The sequence below is a fragment of the Chrysemys picta genome, chromosome 4 (assembly GCF_011386835.1).
Source record: "Chrysemys picta bellii isolate R12L10 chromosome 4, ASM1138683v2, whole genome shotgun sequence".
Lineage (NCBI taxonomy): Eukaryota > Metazoa > Chordata > Testudines > Emydidae > Chrysemys > Chrysemys picta.
The window spans coordinates 111,049,338-111,068,588 of record NC_088794.1 but is presented as its reverse complement, the minus strand read 5'-3'; the positions used below and the strand labels follow the sequence as shown (position 1 = coordinate 111,068,588).

The 19,251-nt window shown below is 40.5% G+C and overlaps 1 protein-coding gene across 19 annotated transcripts in view; it reads right to left on the bottom strand.

Annotated features, from left to right (window-relative positions):
• Positions 1–19,251, bottom strand: part of MIPOL1 (mirror-image polydactyly 1) — a 291,247-nt gene that overhangs the window by 117,469 nt on the left and 154,527 nt on the right. For all 19 annotated transcript variants that reach the window (XM_065593314.1, XM_065593313.1, XM_065593308.1 and 16 more), the window contains one exon: positions 16,503–16,610. In XM_065593314.1, the coding sequence (XP_065449386.1) occupies positions 16,503–16,610 (108 nt within the window). The remainder of the gene's footprint in view (positions 1–16,502; positions 16,611–19,251) is intronic.

The following is a 19,251-nucleotide window of genomic DNA, read 5'->3' as shown; positions in this document are numbered from 1 at the left end:
CCTTTTCAGATAAGGAGGTCATGGGTGGGTCAGAGCAAGACCTTTGCTATTTAACGCTCCTTTTGGGTGAGGTCTTAGGTTACTACTACCTTTTATACATTTTATTGTAGGACAAATAACCAATGTGTCATCATGCACTCAGGCTCCAGATGTTGTTTACAGTTACTGCTCAAATAAAAGTTGTTTTCTCTGTGCATCCTACAAGCTGATGATGTAAAGTAGGCCATGAGAAGAGTGCATGAACACGGAAATTGGGATCCAGTGCACTGTCAGGGGTGGATGGAAACAAGACTTACATACAAAATTAAGTTTTATGAATCAGATAAAGTAATACTTAATAGCAACATATTATTTGCCATAGCCATTCACATAGGCCTGGTACCTTGCCTCCAGGAGAAGCCTCAGAGAAAGGGAAAATAAAGACTGAGCTAAACATTTTTGTTTGTTTGTTTGTGATGGAGCTATTCAATTAAAAAAAAAAAGAAGTAAAGCCAACACATTATAGCAACAGAAAAAAAAAGGAACAGTAAGGAAAAATGCTCTATAAAGTTTTAGTACAAGGTCTGACTCAAAGCCAGATGGCCACAGCCACCTGCTCCCACCTGGCAATCATAGCTCATATAAACGGGGAAAATCCCCAAAGTGATTACAGTTATCCAAATTCCAGTATAAGGAAATTACTTCAGGATCAGATCATGAAAGAGCAGAAATAAAAAAGAATCAATGCAAAAAGAGTCCAGAGTTCAACAATATTCAAAAGCTTCACAGTACCTATAATATCACTGGTCTACAATTTTTGAGAAGTCATCTGCTTCAGAGATAAAATGTGCTATTTATTATGTATTTTGATGTGCTGAATTCAAATATGACAATTAAAACAACTGATTGGCTACTGTTTCTAAGATAGTTAAGTTTTTACATTTTATGTCTATGTATATTGTGTAGATAGTAGAGTTTTAATCATAAATTGTAAACCTAGGTCTTTTCATGTGTTTATGGTTGCTTTGCATGATAATAATTCACCTGTCCTGTTTATGTAACACTTTAAAAATCAGCAAAAGGGTTATATAAATAAAAGTTATTATGAAACAAAAAGGCAAAAAACTATTATGTACATAGTTTAGTCCTATTCAGTGTCTACTCGGCGCTTCTTGCTTGTCTCTTGTATTCATTAAATGGAGCATCTCTTGTCACTGTCCAGCAATAGTCTGCAAGCATTGATGGGCTCCATTTGCCCTGATAGTGTTTCTCCATTGTTGCAATGGCCTGGTGAAATCGTTCGCCATGCTCGTCGCTCACTGCTCCGCAGTTCGGTGGAAAAAAAACTAGATGAGAGTGCAAAAAATGTATCTTTAGTGACATGTTGCAACCAAGGCTTTTGTATGCCTTGAGGAGGTTTTCCACCAACAACCTGTAGTTGTCTGCCTTGTTGTTTCCGAGAAAATTTATTGCCACTAACTGGAAGGCTTTCCATGCCGTCTTTTCCTTGCCACGCAGTGCATGGTCAAATGCATCATCTCGAAGAAGTTCACGAATCTGATGACCAACAAAGACACCTTCCTTTATCTTAGCTTCACTTAACCTTGGAAATTTTCCACGGAGATACTTGAAAGCTGCCTGTGTTTTGTCAATGGCCTTGACAAAGTTCTTCATCAGACCCAGCTTGATGTGTAAGGGTGGTAACAAAATCTTCCTTGATTCAACAAGTGGTGGATGCTGAACACTTTTCCTCCCAGGCTCCCATGACTGTCGGAGTGGCCAATCTTTCTTGATGTAGTGGGAATCTCTTGCACGACTATCCCATTCACAGAGAAAACAGCAGTACTTTGTGTATCCAGTCTGCAGACCAAGCAAGAGAGCAACAACCTTCAAATCGCCACAAAGCTGCCACTGATGTTGGTCATAGTTTATGCACCTCAAAAGTTGTTTCATGTTGTCATAGGTTTCCTTCATATGGACTGCATGACCAACTGGAATTGATGGCAAAACATTGCCATTATGCAGTAAAACAGCTTTAAGACTCGTCTTCGATGAATCAATGAACAGTCTCCACTCATCTGGATCGTGAACGATGTTGAGGGCTGCCATCACACCATCGATGTTGTTGCAGGCTACAAGATCACCTTCCATGAAGAAGAATAGGACAAGATCCTTTTGACGGTCACGGAACATGGAAACCCTAACATCACCTGCCAGGAGATTCCAATGCTGTAGTCTGGAGTCCAACAGCTCTGCCTTACTCTTGGGTAGTTCCAAATCCCTGACAAGGTCATTCAGTTCACCTTGTGTTATGAGGTGTGGTTCAGAGGAGGAGGATGGGAGAAAATGTGGGTCCTGTGACATTGATGGTTCAGGACCAGAAGTTTCATCCTCTTCCTCATCTGACTCAAGTGAGAATGATTCTGGTGCATCAGGAACCGGCAGTCCTTCTCCGTGGGGTACTGGGCGTATAGCTGATGGAATGTTTGGATAATGCACAGTCCACTTTTTCTTCTTTGACACACCTTTCCCAACTGGAGGCACCATGCAGAAGTAACAATTGCTGGTATGATCTGTTGGCTCTCTCCAAATCATTGGCACTGCAAAAGGCATAGATTTCCTTTTCCTGTTCAACCACTGGCGAAGCTTTGTTGCACAAGTGTTGCAGCATATGTGTGGGGCCCACCTCTTGTCCTGATCTCCAATTTTGCAGCCAAAATAAAGGTGATACTAGGGTTACCATTCGTCCGGATTCCCTTGGACATGTCCGGCTTTTTCGAGTTAAAAATAGCGTCCGGGGGGAATTTGTCAATGTCCGGACTTCCCCTCCTCCCCCCCCCCATACAGAGCATGCGCGCGGCTTACAGAGCAGCCGGGGCTCTGGCAGCCAGAGCCAGAGCCCTTCCTTCACTTCCCCACTCCTCTCTCCTGAAACTTGACACCACTCCCCTCCTCTCTCTCCCTCCCCCTCCCTCCCTGCATTCACAGATCGCCGGCCGTTCGCCGTCTGGAGCTCCGAGCCTGCTCCCCTCCCCCGCTGTGGAGCGCGCTGTTCTGCAGCACAGTAAGGGGGCCGGGGGCCAGAGAAGCGGCAGGGAGGTTGTGGGGGGGGGGGGTAGTCAAGAGACAGGGAGCAGGGGGGAGGGTTGGATGGGTCAGGAGTTTGGGGAGGGGCTGTCCGGGGGTTGGGGGTGTAAGGTTTTGGGCAGTCAGGGTACAGGTGGGGGGGGGTCTCAGGAGGGGGCAGTTAGGGGACAAGGAACAGGGAGGCTTAGGTAGGGTGTGGGGTTCTGGAGGGCAGTTAGGAGCAGGGGTCCCAGGAGGGGGCAGTTAGGGGACAAGGAGCGGGGGGGGGGTCGGGAGTTCGGGGGGGGGGCTTTCTGGGAGGGGTGGATAAGGTTTTGGGCAGTCAGGGTACAGGTAGGAGGTAGGGTCCTGGGGGGCAGTTAGGGAGAGGGGTCTTAGGAAGGGGCAGTTAGGGGATAAGGAACAGGGAGGCTTAGGTAGGGGGTGGGGTTCTGGAGGGCAGTTAGGAGCAGGGGTCCCAGGAGGGGGGGACAGGGAGCAGAGGGGTTTAGATGGGTCAGGAGTTCTGGGGGGGGCTGTCAGGGGGTGGGGGTGTGGATAAGGGTTGGGGCAGTCAGGGGACAGGTAGGGGGTAGGGTCCTAGGGGGCCAGTTAGGATGTGGGGAAGGTCTCAGGAGGGGGCAGTCAGGGGACAAGAGGCAGGGAGGCTTAGGGAGGGAGTGGAGTCCTGGGGGGCAGTCAGGGGACAAGGAGTGGGGGGGAGGGTTGGGGGTTCTGAGGGGGCAGGAAGTGGGAGAGAGTGGAAGGGGCAGGGGCGGGGCTAGGACAGGACGGGGGCGGGGCTAGGACAGGACGGGGGTGGGGCTAGGGCGGGGCTCCTCCCGTCCTCTTTTTTGATTGTTGAAATATGGTAACCCTAGGTGATACACTTTCTTAACCATAGTGGTTATACTGCGCTTTTGTGATGCAAAAGTCACTTCACCACAAACATAGCAGAAGTTATCTGCACTGTTCACACAAGTACGAGGCATCTCTGCTCACTTTGGCTAAACAGAAATGTGTCCCTTTGCAAAATCAAACACTGACAAATAAGAGAGCATGACACTGTATGATTTCTAGAGCTGATATAGGGCAATTTGTTCAGCAGAGTGATGTAAGCTTCGTTATGATCGCATCATCCATGACTTCTAGGAATAACAAGATGCAATTCATATCATGTATGACGCAATACCAGCTTCAGATTGCATCATTCATTGTTTTGCCTAAAAAGCAAGTACTGTCCAAACCCAGTCATAGATTTATTCATAGATCCAGTCAAAGATGTATTTTAGTCATTTCTGGTTTAAATTGAGATCCCTTCCCTTTATAACTCACTTATCCTCCGCCATTCCCAAGTCAAGGGTCGTATATACTGACCCAACAGCATATCTTGAAAACTAGAGCCAATCAACAATTTTAAGCATCATTTTCGTTCTCAGTGACCCAGAATTAGTAAAGTTTGACTACATTTATTTCAGAAGCATTTTGGCTGTAGAGCAGCGTATTCAGAGTGAAGAACTGCAAGCAGCTGCACACCACGTTGCTCTCACTAATCCAACAAGATTCTATCATCTTGACTAAGATATGGGGAGGTGGTTGATTCATGCCCTTCAGTCTTCTCTCTTCCATGCTGTCTCAAACCCATATCAAATCAGGACCCCTACGCCAGGACATTTAAATCCCCATTTTATTTATTTTGTGTGTGTGTGGTGACAAGAACCTCAAGCAGTCAATGATGCACCAAATAAAAAATGTCTGACAGCCACAGCATCGTCTGGGACCAGAGTGACATTACAATTGTTTCATTGCTGCAATCACCGATTTACCACTGCTTTTAAAGTTAAGTCCTCAGCCTTCAAAATGATCAGATGTTATCAAATACTGGCTCCAGACTCATCAAATTGGCTTTTGTCATGAAGGTTCACACCATGCCTAGGAATAAAAACAAAAAACCCCAAAGAACAAAGACAGAGGGAAAAGTTTTCAAAACACCTAAATGGTCTAGGAGTGTGAAGACACTTAGGTACTTTTGAATATTATATCCAGATAAAGCTCTAAAATTTGATATTGGGAAAATTTCTTGTACTCCTTCCCACATAAAGCAAGTCTGTCTTAGTTAGTATGAGTCCAACTGTACAGCCTTCTGAAGGCCAGGAACAAGTTAACTGATACATTTTAGACTCCTCTAAAAATCACATAGAACAGTAACTATTCCGTGCTTAATAATGAGACCGTTTTAAGGTATAATATCTTATAATCTACTAGTGCTGGAAACATGTCTACACTACTGAAAAAGGTGTGACTGGGGAGAAACCCCGGGTATAAAGAACCTATTTCTAGTCCTGAAACTTCAAGAAATATTAGACTCTCACCTACCCCTGGCTGAAGACTGAAAATTGCATGACCTGTACCTCAGATCAGCATAATTTTTAAATGCAATTCTACGTTTGGGGGAAGGGAAGAAACATTTTTGTAGTAGGTTTTGATTTGTATTGCACTGCAGCTAATTGAAAACTGCTTGGAGGATTGGACTGTCCAGAGTGTATCCCACTGATGATGGATTACTGGGCAGAATGAAGTGAGATGGTCAAATGTGTATGCTAAATTAGTTAGCGCATAGATAACATCATTATATATGGGACAGACATAAACAAATGTTGTTCTAGACATATGTATATGACAATGGATTGGGACAGAAGACACTGGCTGAGCGTCTCAGGAGTAGAACTGACCAGGGAGCCGGGCCAAGGAAACTGGAGAGCAGGTGAATGGTATCTGATGTGTTTAAAACTTTACACTGCTGGCAGAAGAAGCTCTAACTGATGCTCAAACTTTCTCCACTCAGTGATCCACATAGACAGAGAATTCCCTGAAGCTGTGTGGTTATCTGTGGTCTTTTCTGCCCCACTGTGTATGATGATGCACGGGCTGGTTGCCAAAAGTCTATGACATATCTTTAATGGGACTTATAGGACAGTAAGAAGAAAACACACTCAATTCACATTGGACTTGAACATGAATCCAATTTGTTACGTCAGTAATTGTAGATTGCACAGTTTTAAAGTTCCACTAGTGCATAACACAGCTGCTTACACAGAGTCCAACTCTGCAACCCTTAGTCATGTTGACTAGTACTTAATGCCATTTAACTCAGTAAGACTGATCATGTAAGCACTATTCAAGTTGAGTGAGGGTTGCAGTATTGGGCCTAGATGTAGTGACATCCCACACAGACACAGAGCACATGTCAATACAACTTAGTCTACTAGCAAACAAACATTATATTTAGTCACAGTTAAGGTTCTGGCAGGACACACCCCATCCACCCTAAACCTTAAAACATGGAAATAAAAAGTTAAGGGAAAAGGCAAGTGTATTCCTTTCCACCTTCGTATTCCTTCAGCGTCATCAATAACACACTCCCATGCTCTATGAGGCTTTAACTTCCATCTGCAGCAGATACCCAAAAGCAATATGCATCCCTGCTTCAACAAACTTACACTATAATGCAAAACCTTAACACTGATCTCATATGCTTTTACATTAATGATATCAACAGATCAGCACATCTGACTGTCACACATTACGTGCATTTTGAAGTTATTTTGCCTTAACACTGTTGAGAGCACCGTTGCACTTGTACTCAAATGGCAAAGTCTTAAACTGCAGTACATACTGCTTTTGGGTAACTGTTTGAGATGGAAGTGAAAGCCTTCCATAGTTTTGGTGTACCTCACTGGACAGCTCCCCTGAGTCAGGGAGAAGAGAAGCTGCACCTGTCTGGGAATCAGAGGGAGAAACTGAAGCTGCTGCTATGTCAATCCTGTTGAAGAGCATGAGAGGTTGTAACATGTCTCAGTGAATTCTGTGTCTATAACATTCCATCCCCATTGAAAAGTTCCTCAGCATAAGTACTGCAAGAGCAATCCTCCATGATGGGCAATGACAACCTAACTGTTCACAGAGGAAACTTCCATGAAAAAGTCACTCACTTCCCAAAACACTCTGTCACCTCTCAGACTTCTAGAAATTGGATACAGCCAGGTGCAGCTGCACCAGCAGGATGTACATTCCTACATTGCACCAGCAGATCTGCCTATTTCCCTCCCCTTTCCATGGCAGTATGAAGCATACATCTCAACCTCCAAAACGAACAGAACGTTGGGAATCATTAAAAAAGGAATAGATAATAAGACTTAAAATATCACATTGCCTCTATATAAATCCATGGTATGCCCACATCTTGAATACAGCATGCAGATGTGGTCACCCCATCTCAAAAAAAAATGGATCAGATCCCTAGCTTTCACCCTTACTTTTTGAGGTGAAGGAGTAATTGTCAGCCCTTTCGTAGAACAGCTACTTGAGCAAGACTTGACACTCAACTTCTCAGAGGGTTACACAACTATTTACCTGTCAGCAGGTGATTGGAAACCCTGGATTCAATACGGGGTTTGTCATGGAACAGACCTGTGATGTGGGCCTGCAGCAGCCTTACATAAGCTCTCTGCTAACTAGGGTGACCAGACGTCATGATATCCACCGGCAGCACTGTGTTTTTTTTTCCCCTCCCCCTCAGCCGGCAGGACTCAGCTTTTTCTTTTTTCTTTTTTTTGCTCAGCCAGCGGGCACCCTCCACCCCCCCCATGTGTCGTGATATTTTCTTCCCCTCATCTGGTCACCCTACTGCTAAATTATTTCTAAAAAGTGGATAAGGGAGTGTTCAGCAGCTCTTCCATAACTATTTTCTAGATTAGGGTTATTGGCTATAGTCAATGGGAATTTGAACAGCAGTTACGAGACCAGAAGTTCAAATCTCACCTTTTCTTTTTCCCAGCTCAGGGAACTTTCACCTGAGCTACAGGGATCAGAGTCACTCACTCACTCACTCACACTCTCTCTCTCTCTCTCTCTCTCTCTCACACACACACACACACACACACACACACACACACACACACACACACACACACACTTTACTGATATCAGTTCAGCTGCTTTGCAGTAACAACCCAGTTTCGGACACTTTAAAAGTGAAGCTTTGCTGGCCATGTGTGCCCACAGTGGTAACTGTAGTCATTTTTTTAAAAAGGTAGAAGCAGGCAATACAATCTCTCTCTTCAGAAACAAGCAGCATATTCCACATTGTATATTACCTAACGTTACAATAATTCCAACAGGGGTTAGCATATTAAAGTCTATGTTACAGCTGATGCTTCAGATTCATTATAAAGTCAAGGGTTATGTGCTTCACATGACTGGCTGAATACTCAGCTGTGATGCTCATGTGATTGGCACACTTTCCCACTCCAAAAATCTTGGGATGCGGGGGGCCAAAATGGACTCTGACACAACTTAGGGAAGCCTAAGGGGTACTCTAAATTGCCCCACCTGGAGTGGGCCTCCTGTCACTGCCACATACCACATGCAGAGAGAAGGAAGAAGGAGGTGTAGAGCCAGGCAGTGTAGGATTTACCTACTTCAGGGGAATCCTTGACTGAACCTTTAGGGCAGCTTTCGGGCCCCCTTATGCAGCAGGACCAGGAGCTGAGGATCTGGCCTGAATGTATTAAATTCTTAATAAAATCATGAAAGTGTATAGGATGAATTCTACATAAAATTACAACTAGAGAGATGGCCAGGCAATAAAATACAATAAAACAATCACAGCCAAATATTAGCATTCTAACAGCTTTGAAGGAGATGTATAACCTTTAGAAAGTGTACTGACATCATACTTGGCTGGAATAAACTCATTAAGTCATTAAAGGTCACCTGATTTGTGTATCATTGTGAAACAGTCTCCCTTTCCCCATTTTAAGGGTTTAGCTTAAAAGTAAATTAGTGTGTCTCTTTGGTGTTTAAAGCAGATTAATAGCAGCTTTACAAAAAATGTGCCACCTAATTAAAATTTGCAACATAAATCATAGGCCTGTGAAAAAAAATCACCTCTCCAAACTTCGTATTCAAATCCAGTTAAATATGTTCCATGAGTTTTAACATGAAGTTTACGATTTCACGAGATGACTTCTTTATTTTTTCTTTAGCAGAGCAAAGAGGATATTCACATAAAAATACAGTAATGTTATGCTGATAGTGATTGAGGTATGGCAGAAACATTTCCTTTTCTTTTTTTGAACATATTCTCCACAGCTACCAACTACAAAATCAACAACAACAAAATAACTCAAGGTGGTATTCTAATACTGATGAAGAAAACTGTGATTCCTGAACACTGCACAGTTTAATTGAGTCAAGTATTTCAGTGTAATGTGGGAATACATTTACCAGAATCAGTAGAGACCAAGTGTTAATTATGAAGGCCAAGCACAAATGAATAATCTTATATATAGACCCTGACATATTAGTCCCGTAAAGCACTTTGCTGATCTTATTTTATGAAAATGTACTAAGGGTCTATATACATTTGTGCTCTTAGGAAGCAATTATTCCTAAAAGATTTAGATATAATTCAATCTGGAATATTGTAAGAAATTTTTTTTAAAATGGTTTCAGATAGAGGAGGATTATATTACTTTAAAATGAAAACACTGATCCAAATTCTCCTCACAGTGACATCAGCACAACTCTGGGTGTCACTATGAGAAGGATTTGGGACCAACATTTTAATTCAAATGAGTGTAATCCTCTAGTATGTGTGTGTGTGTGTGTGTGAGAAAATGTAAAACAAAATTCAGAGCACAAATTTGGCATCAGTGGGATTGGATAACTGTCACCATGAGGAGCATTTGGCCCATTACACTAATTAGTCACATAAATCCTAAACCCCATAAACTGATCTGCATGAGAGAGACTGGTTTAAACCAACTATCTTATCAAAAGAGTGAAGATAAGATGAACTGTACGGTAAGCTAATGCAAATGACTGATATGGAACTAGAGCAGTGGTTCCCAAACTGGGGTTCGTGAATCCCTGGGGGTTCTCGGGAAAAAATTCCCTAATGGCAGACAGAGCTGTCCCTAGGGGCCCTGGGCAGCACGGGGCCAGCAGTCCGGAGCCCCTGGACTTCCAAGAGCTAAGCAAATCAAAGCAAGCGTCTCTATCACGCTGAGGAGATTTAAACTTCAAGCCTCCTTATAAGAAATGGAAAGGAAGGTGGATATTTTTGCTGTTTTTAAAATTAAATAGGCTGCTAGTATTGTTTTTAAAATCATTATGAAGAACAAGTTTAAGCTTTGTTGTAACGTGCATTGTTTGCCTGGACTGCTCAAGACCTGAATGCTTGTGTAGGAGGAAACACAGGAGCCTTGTCTTATAACAGACTTAATAAAAATGATACAAGCTACGAAAATGAGATCTTGGAAGAGTGTTGCCATTTTCATAATTAATAAAAATACTGTAATGATAAATAATAATTAATAATAAATAGTGTGTAATAAGTATGTCATAAAAACACATTTTATATTTCCAAGATCACTGCTTTTATAATTTATACTCAGGTAAAGGAGAAAATCCCTGGAAATATTCATTTTTATGAGTGGGTTCGCGAGACTAGACATTTTAGTTAAAGGGGTTCGCGGGTTGTTAAAGTTTGGGAACCACTGAACTAGAGGAAAGCTGTATACATGTAATAGCATCACATTTCATACATGAGGCATGATCCTCAGGTATGACACAAGACCTAAGGGCTCACAAGGGTGGCTTTACTTCACCTTAGTGCCCTTCTGATCTGGGTGCTGGTTAGGGCATGGTTCACCCCTAGCACAACTTACAGCAGCCTTCTGCCCAATTCAATTCCTTTGCTATGATCCTAGGAAGTGCTGAAAGTCCTCAAAACCCACTCCAGCACATGAGGGTAATTAGCACCTTACTGAAGGTGGCCTGTGCCCCCAACATCTTACAGAAACAACCATTTCACAAGAGACCCACATTACAAAGCGTATTCAGCAGCTATTAGTGAAGGAGAATACATTCATTTTAAATTATGTACTTCTGTCTCATTTATGAAGTTAGTCATTACACGACATTTCATATTACTTTTTTTTTAAGCCAGAGAGAATTGTAAGGCATGGGAGCGTTTCAGGGAAGCATTAAAGCACTCTGCAATTCCCTGTCTGTCTTCCCCGCTTTGCAATTTGCAGAGATAGTGTGAAAGGTTCTTTAGCTCATCCATAAGAAGAAAAAACCCCATTAATCCTTTATACTGTACATTCACTTTCTTAATCCCCCACTTCTTTACTTTAGCAATAACACACCAGAGGCCTCGTAGCCCTTCTCTGAGACTAACTCAGCACCTTTATATAAACTATTACCATTAATTACCATTCATTTGTAAGGAAAGTCATATGCTCCAATCATATAGACATTTATGCACGAGAGTAACTTTACTTCCATAAATGAGTCGGTGGGATCATTCATTTGAAGAGTCAATTGTGTGAGAGCGTCTGCAGAATCAGGGCCTTAATGTTATTTTTCAGCTTTTCTCCTTTCATTTTATGAAGGAAAGAGTTGCTCAATTACAAAACAAGTATTCGCTTACTCAAAGGTAGAGTTATGGTTGCTGCCACACAACACTGCTTCCTGCTTCCCATACCCTGGCATTCCAAATCAAAGCACCTTCCCCTAGGCTAAGAAGCTCTTTCCTTATCTCTTTCCCCTTATCCTCCTCCCCTTCAGTCAGTCCCTGCACACTGCTGGTGCTCCATGCAAGGATTGCAGCAGTCCTGTACACTACTCTGGAAATAAAGTTGAATGATTATTTATGAAGTTTGGCAGCTTGTTTTAGGTATCAGCCACTAAATCTCAACAATCCAGTGTTGTATGTTTAGTGGGGACATTGCTCATGGATTTTTCCCTTTCTTTGAACAACAAAGTGTAAGGAAACTGATATTTTAAAAACAGATAATTATTTGAGGAGTTGTATCTCAGAAACCCTGTGAGCAAATGACCTCAACTTTGTATCACAAACTCTACCTCAGGCCCTGAATTGTCATAGCAATTTTCAACCCAATCTGACTATGCATGTGGACTACAAAGAGTCAATTGGAAGATAGAAAAATTCATTACAAAAGTTCAATAAGTAACCTTAACTCTAATCCTATATTCCTGCTCTCTCCATCCTTTCTGTACTTAAGGGTGCAAATATCTTTCTATTGTCACCCTGATTTTGATCCCTCCTTTATTTTTTTTAAAGAAAAATCCAAGAGGCATAAAGCTTCTCATTTTTTTTTGACTCTCACCATAAGAGATTATTTTGACAAATTTGAGGTGAATTGGACAAGAAGAGTTTAATTTATGGGAGTTAGAAAAATACGAAAAATTTCACATTTTTTGTTTTTAACAATTGGTGCAGAGTGGACAGAGTAAAGGTGGACATCAGCTTTGTTTCTGCAGTGTGAGGTCTTACAGCCATATTTGGAGGATGGATTAAGTATATACATGGTGGTTTATATATGGGGTGCGTGTGATGCTGGCAGACCAGATGCCAGCTCTTCCCAAGGTTGTAGATGTCAGCTGAGCATTGACAAATTCATAGCTGGAAACCAGACCAGCTCACCTGTATGATAGTATTGTTCAAGATAGGTATTAGACTTATAGGAATGTGTTTAGACGCTATGGAATGCCTGTAAGTCGCTGCATGCATTGATTTCACTTGTCATGTCTGTATCCTATGCTATAAGGGGATATGTAAGTTTTGTTTTATAACTGTAAAAATGTTTGCTCTGACCCTGTGAACCCATTCAGGAGGAATGGTCCATCACCCATCAGGAAGGACTATCAAAACGAAATAGGCCATTGTGGCACATCATGATACAAAAACTTGGTTAACAGCCCTCTCACACCCATGAAGCTGTTACGTGCAAGAAAGGCTGTCCCATCAGCTTGAATTCCGGAAGAAGGAGATAAAACAGGGACAAGAAAATTCTCTCTCTTTTTTTACTGTTTGGCCTCTTATAGTACTGGAGCTAGGAAATAGAAGCAGAGATCACCAGGGTCAACCTGGGTTAGCCTTAAAAGACATTCAGTGCTGGCAGATTACTACAACTCTGTCACCATTTGGAACCATAGACTGTAACTCATTTGTGTATATATGTTGCCTAGTTTAACCTGTAAATAACTCTCTTATTTCTTCTTCTTAGTTAATAAACATTTAGTTCGTTTACTATAGGATTGGCTACAAGTGTTGTCTTTGGTGTGAGATCTGAGGTACAAAATTGATCTGGTGTTAGTGACTGGTCTCTTGGGACTGGAAGCAACCTGAATCTTTCGTGATCTTTGGCATATGACAATCAACTATCACCAAGTCCAACTTGCCAGGGTGGCTAGATAGAGTAGAGTGCCCAAATGGACTATCGGTGACTCCATGGTAAGACTGTTATAGCGCTTCAGGAGTTCACATTTGTTATTAGGTTGGTGAAATTTAATCACACAAGATACCAGTTTGGGGTGTCAGCTCTGCTTTTTGACAATCTGCGCTGAGGTTGGCACTCTCAGTCATGAATCTCTCCAGACCGCGTGACAGGGTGGATTAAGTAAATTTGTTTCCCTGGATCAGAGTGGGACAGTAGGAGTTGGGAAGATGTTGCTTTTGCGCTGTACATTGTATGGATAAAAGATATGGCATGTTTCTATGAAAACCGTCAGGTGACCTAGAGGATGTTCTGTGGCTGATGTGAGGGGGCTCCTAGATTTGTAACTACTACTGTGTGGTGAAGGTTTATGGTCACTGTTAGAAGCATACCAGAGGTGAGACCTGGTGGTTGGGAATGAGAAGGGGGGGGGGAAGTGTGTGTACGTGCATATTTTCAGTCATGCTCTCTCTCCCAGTAGAGTGTGTGTGAAAATTCTGTCACAGTGAGCTCTTGTGCTAATAGTCATAGGGGCAGGTGATCCAGATTGCAATGGCAAGAGGAGGGCAGCTGCAGGAGAATAATGTGTGATTTTTAAGCAAAATTACAGATATAAACTTTTACATCTAGTGACTGGTTTACATTTTCTAGGCTATTTTTACAACAAAAAGGGCTGATTAGCTTTGTGTTCTAAATGAAAGCTTAGTTACGTATAAAAGATTACAAGCACTCCTGATGGGAGTTTTCAAAGTTTTTAAGTCCCTAACTCAAATTAACCACCCAATCTTTCAAGAAGTATTCAAAAGGGACTAGTTCTCTCTGGGGACAACAAAATACAACAAATCTGGGACTCACTAGATTCCCGGAGGTATAGTATTAAAAAACCCTAAATGCAGCTTTTCCAAAGCGAAAAGCCTTCCACATTTCATATCTCCAAAACAACTTGACCAATTAACCTCTAACTTTGCAAAATGAAATATGCCCAAGAAAGGCCAGGCAGAATTTAGATTCTTTGAGGACTGAATACAGGGACAGCAATAGCAGGATTAAAAATAAAATCTAGTTTCAATTGGAACTATTAGGTCATACTTATGGCTCTGAAAATAAAATTATACAGTAAGCATTATTTCAGATAATATTAAAAAGAAAAATTGTAATTTCAATAAAACACTATTGTTTTCTGATGGAAAGAATCTCTCCAGCAACCAGGGGTGCTGGAACAATTTTTATAGTGAGGGTTCTAAGAGCCATTGAACAAAACTGTAAACTATGCACATAATGGAATTCACTTCAAACCAGGAGATGAGGCAGCACCTCCAGCACTCCTAGTTCCAGCACCCATGTGAGCAACTATTCAATGACATTAAATAACTAACTTAGAACAATTATGGGAAATTACTTAAAATCTTTTAAACATTTACTATTTGCAATCAACAGAATATCTGCCAAACCCTAGCTTTTGATGACTCCAGATTCAAGGCACCTGCATTACTGTGATCATAAATGATTCCAGGGTCTATAGTTTCTCTCTCTGACATCCATCAGTTATCTTGAAGAAGGCTGTACTACTTTTGATAGCATAGACTTCATTTTGCAATATTCAGCAAACATTTCACTGGCAACCTTAAACTCATGCAACACTTGATATTTATGTGGCAGACAGTCTTTTCTAGTTTATTCAATAAAAAGCTGTTTCATAAAATGGCCTCAAAAATTGCACAGCAATTTTCGGCTACTAAATTTACGTGCATGCGGTTTTATATGGCCACGTTTCTGCTCAAGCAAAAAGTTGGATTTGCGTATGCAACCTCTATTCTCATTCTTACGTGCAAATGTTCAGATCTGCATGTACAAATATATATGTATGCAAAATTAAGTCCATAATTTTAGAAACTAAGTGGATTCTGCTCTGAAAATTCAGCCCTCTACATCCACAGTGATAAAGTGCTGTACCTTCTTTTTGTAATTAGTGAAGGAATAACTAAACAAGAGGTATATAAGTCAGCTGATAGTCACCATGATCTACTTGAGAACTTGTCTCAAATTTCTTCACACTCAAGTGCCTATAGTAACCAACCGTGGATCAGCTTTATTGTCAACAGAAAGGCCAACTTTTAATTTCTTTGCTGCAGCACGAAGGTTGCACATGTCACTGTATCCTGAAAGTGACCCAGGGTAAAAGAGAGAAACCCATCTGACTAAGAGGAGTTGTCATGAATTGTCTTGTGCTGACCAAATCTACCAAAAAAGAATGACAATTCTCTCAAGAGTAACAAAAGAGGCTGGGCAACATTTGACTATAAATGAGATATGTTCATTTCCTCCTGCCAAAATAAAACACAATTTTAAAGTGACAAGATTAAAGAGATAGAAGAATACTGGCTTCTACTGAAGATTTATTTTCATTCCTTCGCACATAAACAGGAAATAGATTTCTGAACATTTTATTGGTTGAACACACAAGTTTTTGCACCTTCACCAGGCAATTTCTCTTATGCTGGCAAGTAATGGTGCCTGCAGTTAGGCAGCTACCACTTTCAACAACATCACAATGCCACTTTCTCAAATCAAAATAGAAAAACCCTATCAAATCTCTTCATTGCCTTTGCTCTGTCCCCCTCCTCCTACTCTCTTAATTTTTATACTTATTGACAAGGCTTATTATTCTTCCACCCAATTCCAACTGAAATAAGCTACCGTTTTGCAAATAGTAGTCTCAACTATGTGGTCACTAGTAGTATAGGTCAATAATGTTATTAATATAGCACATGCTGCTGAGAGCAGACCAAACAGCCATGCTTTAAAATGTTATTTTTGTGCAATTGAGACAAACAGCATCAGTTTTCTACACATTATAAAAATGTAATATTGCAAGGACAGAACCAAAACCAAATCTAGTGCTATTTACCACAACACAGCCCATCGATTTGGAGAATATATTATTTCTTTCTTGTTGTTTTCACACAACACACAAAATAAAATAATACCATAACAGAAGGGTGCTGTATCTGTGTTTAAAGAAGGGGTTGTTGGCAAACACCACAGCTCACTTCTGCCGAAATGTACACAATTGATATATGCAGCACGGAAAGCTGGCACCATGGGCTTACAACCTTAATTTGCCTGCAAGAAGGAACGGAGATTTACCTTCAGAGCACGTTCTTGATTGTTTTCAGCAGTCAGATGTCTCGTGTTGTTTGCTGAAGTCTGGTTCTGCTCTTTCAGATGATGAAGCTCCTGCACCAGCCGTTTGCACTGCAACGAGGAAAGAATTCCATTAAGTAAAGGAGATGGGGCATATTTTTTTCCCCAAGAAGCCAAATGAATTAATGTAAATAACACCATCACCATTTTTGCAGCGGAAAAAGCTTCCAACAAAAGCAAGTTGTAATCAAAGAGATGAAATCATTAGATCTATACACTACACAAACACGTAAATCAATCTTTTATTCATTGTCTTGTTCAGATCCAATTGTTTGAAGGAAAAACTCATATCAAGTATAGTATATCAAGAAACTCTGCCAAATAATATTTAAATATATTTTACAAATTAATACGACACTGAGCCAAATTCTGGTCTCAGCTGCCCCAGTGTAACAGAGCAGAATTTGCCCCATTATATATTTAAATATAATTGAAAATGAGAAAAGTAAGTATGTACCTGTACAAAAACCCTCACTTTTTAATAAGGAAATATATGTATAGATTTATACAGTACATATTAATAAAACTCAGAGACTGCATTCATTATCAAATGTATATCAGATCTTGGACGACAACTATTTTTTAAAAAAAATGTTTGTTTTTTAATAATCAACTTTTTAAAATAATAAAGAACGGGATAGAAAATTGTAGTTTTTCCTATTCTGAGTGTGTACATACAAACACTTAAAGGCGTTAACTTGAATAAGTATTTTAAAGGCCCAGGTATTTAGGATATTCAAATTGGCACCCAAAGCAGATTTAACTAGTTTTCAAGATAGCAATGAGGGCCAAAACCCAACTAGCCTGGCTTACCATAATAATTAACAATTAGCAGAAAAAACTCTTATAAAAACAGGGAAAGGGGAACTAGAGATGAAGATTCAATGTCTTACTATGGGCATGTAAGAGGAATTGCTAAAGCAAAAATGAGAGAAGAGAACATATTAGCTGAAAACATTAGCAAAAACAAAATATTTTTAGCGTACACCATATTACTGGGAAGCAGAAGGAAGTAGTTATGATAGCACCATTGAAAACCAAAGCATGGAGGAACTTGACGGCACAGCATCTGAATATTCAAAGATGAGGAACATGTTCTGCTGAATACTCAGAGTAGGCATAGAGGGAAGGGAGAAGATCAAAAATGTAATGGCCACTAGCACTGTGATCTCAAAACTAAAAATATAAACTCAAATAATATTACTATGGACAGATAGCTTCCAAAATAATCCAGGGTCATAAGCTATGTAAGGAATCAAATTTCCTATCAAATTTATAATCTGTCATGATGCAGGACTAGCGAGCAAGGAAGGATGGCTCACGTTAGCACCAATGTTTAAAAAGGGTAAATGGTTCTGAACCAGAAGACTACAGGCTAGTGAGTCTATCTACAGTCCCAAATAAAATTTTAAAGCTATATCCAAAAATGCATTTTCCAACACAAGTTTAGATAACAGTGTTTTATTTCCTGCTTTAAACTCTTAACCACAAATAATGGACTCTGGGCCCCATTACCAAACACTGGCACCTAAACTGGACGCCAAATCCCAAGGCTTGCATGGGTATCCAAATAATGGCTGTTGCTCAAAATGGGCAAATAAGGGCTGATCTGAGCACCCAAATGAAGTATCTGGGTCTCTATTTTATGTATTTGCATATGAAACCTGAGCTCAGAAAAGTTACCAGCTCTAGTGAATTTCTCCTTTTTAAAAAGAGGGAATATTTCTGGAACTAGTATATTCTCTCAAACTGGTGGCAGTGTGCAAGTGTGCTAACTGTATCCCAGCTATTTCATTTTAATAGTGAATAACAAAGGAGAAAAAGAGAAAAGACAAAAAAAATCTGTTAAAGTGCACCATGATGGATGGTGGTTGTGGATTTTTTTTCCTTGTTAAAGCCTAAGGCTAAGATGATATATTAATACATTTGATTTGTGTATGTCTGTGTTTATTTGTATAAAGCAATGGTTCAAGTACTGAATATAATTTTAATGCTCATTTTTACAGAAAACAGCAATCATAAATCATGCCCCTAAAATGCCTTTTCATAACAAATTTGAGAGAAGTAAGGTGGTATGAAAATAACGCCAACAACTCTGAATCAGTTCTAATTAAATCCATGTATATGTGAGTACAGTTTCTCTGGCATGCAGACTCATAAAACCAGAGTTTTCAAATCAGTTAGTTAACTCATTATCACAAATCATGAGTTTTCAGTTTCAACTTAACATCAGCAAAATTGCCATTTCAACCTTTCAAAAATGCCTTCCTTTAAAAAAAAAATCTTTTGTATTGAAATCTCTTAACGTTATACTAATTGTACCAATGACTCTTAAAACAGACTGGGGTAACATAAGGAAATGGGTCAAAAATTTAATCCACCTGAAAAATATCATGCATTTTTATTCACACTGCCCTCCTGGCTCCAAAAATAACACTGGTACATAAATAATATTAAAACTAGTTATTGGATAATTAAATAACAAACCTCACATGCCCGATATTTTGCACAACTGCAGGCCTCTGTGTGCACTTCATAATATTATTCTACTCTATTTGTTCCACTCTTGTGAAGACAGGATATTGACAAACAGAAACAGCAAGATTCTTGCACTATCCTAGCTACTCACAGGGCAAGCAGGCAAGTCAAAGGGAAGCAGCACAAAGCATGCATGCCCACACATCAAAGCAGC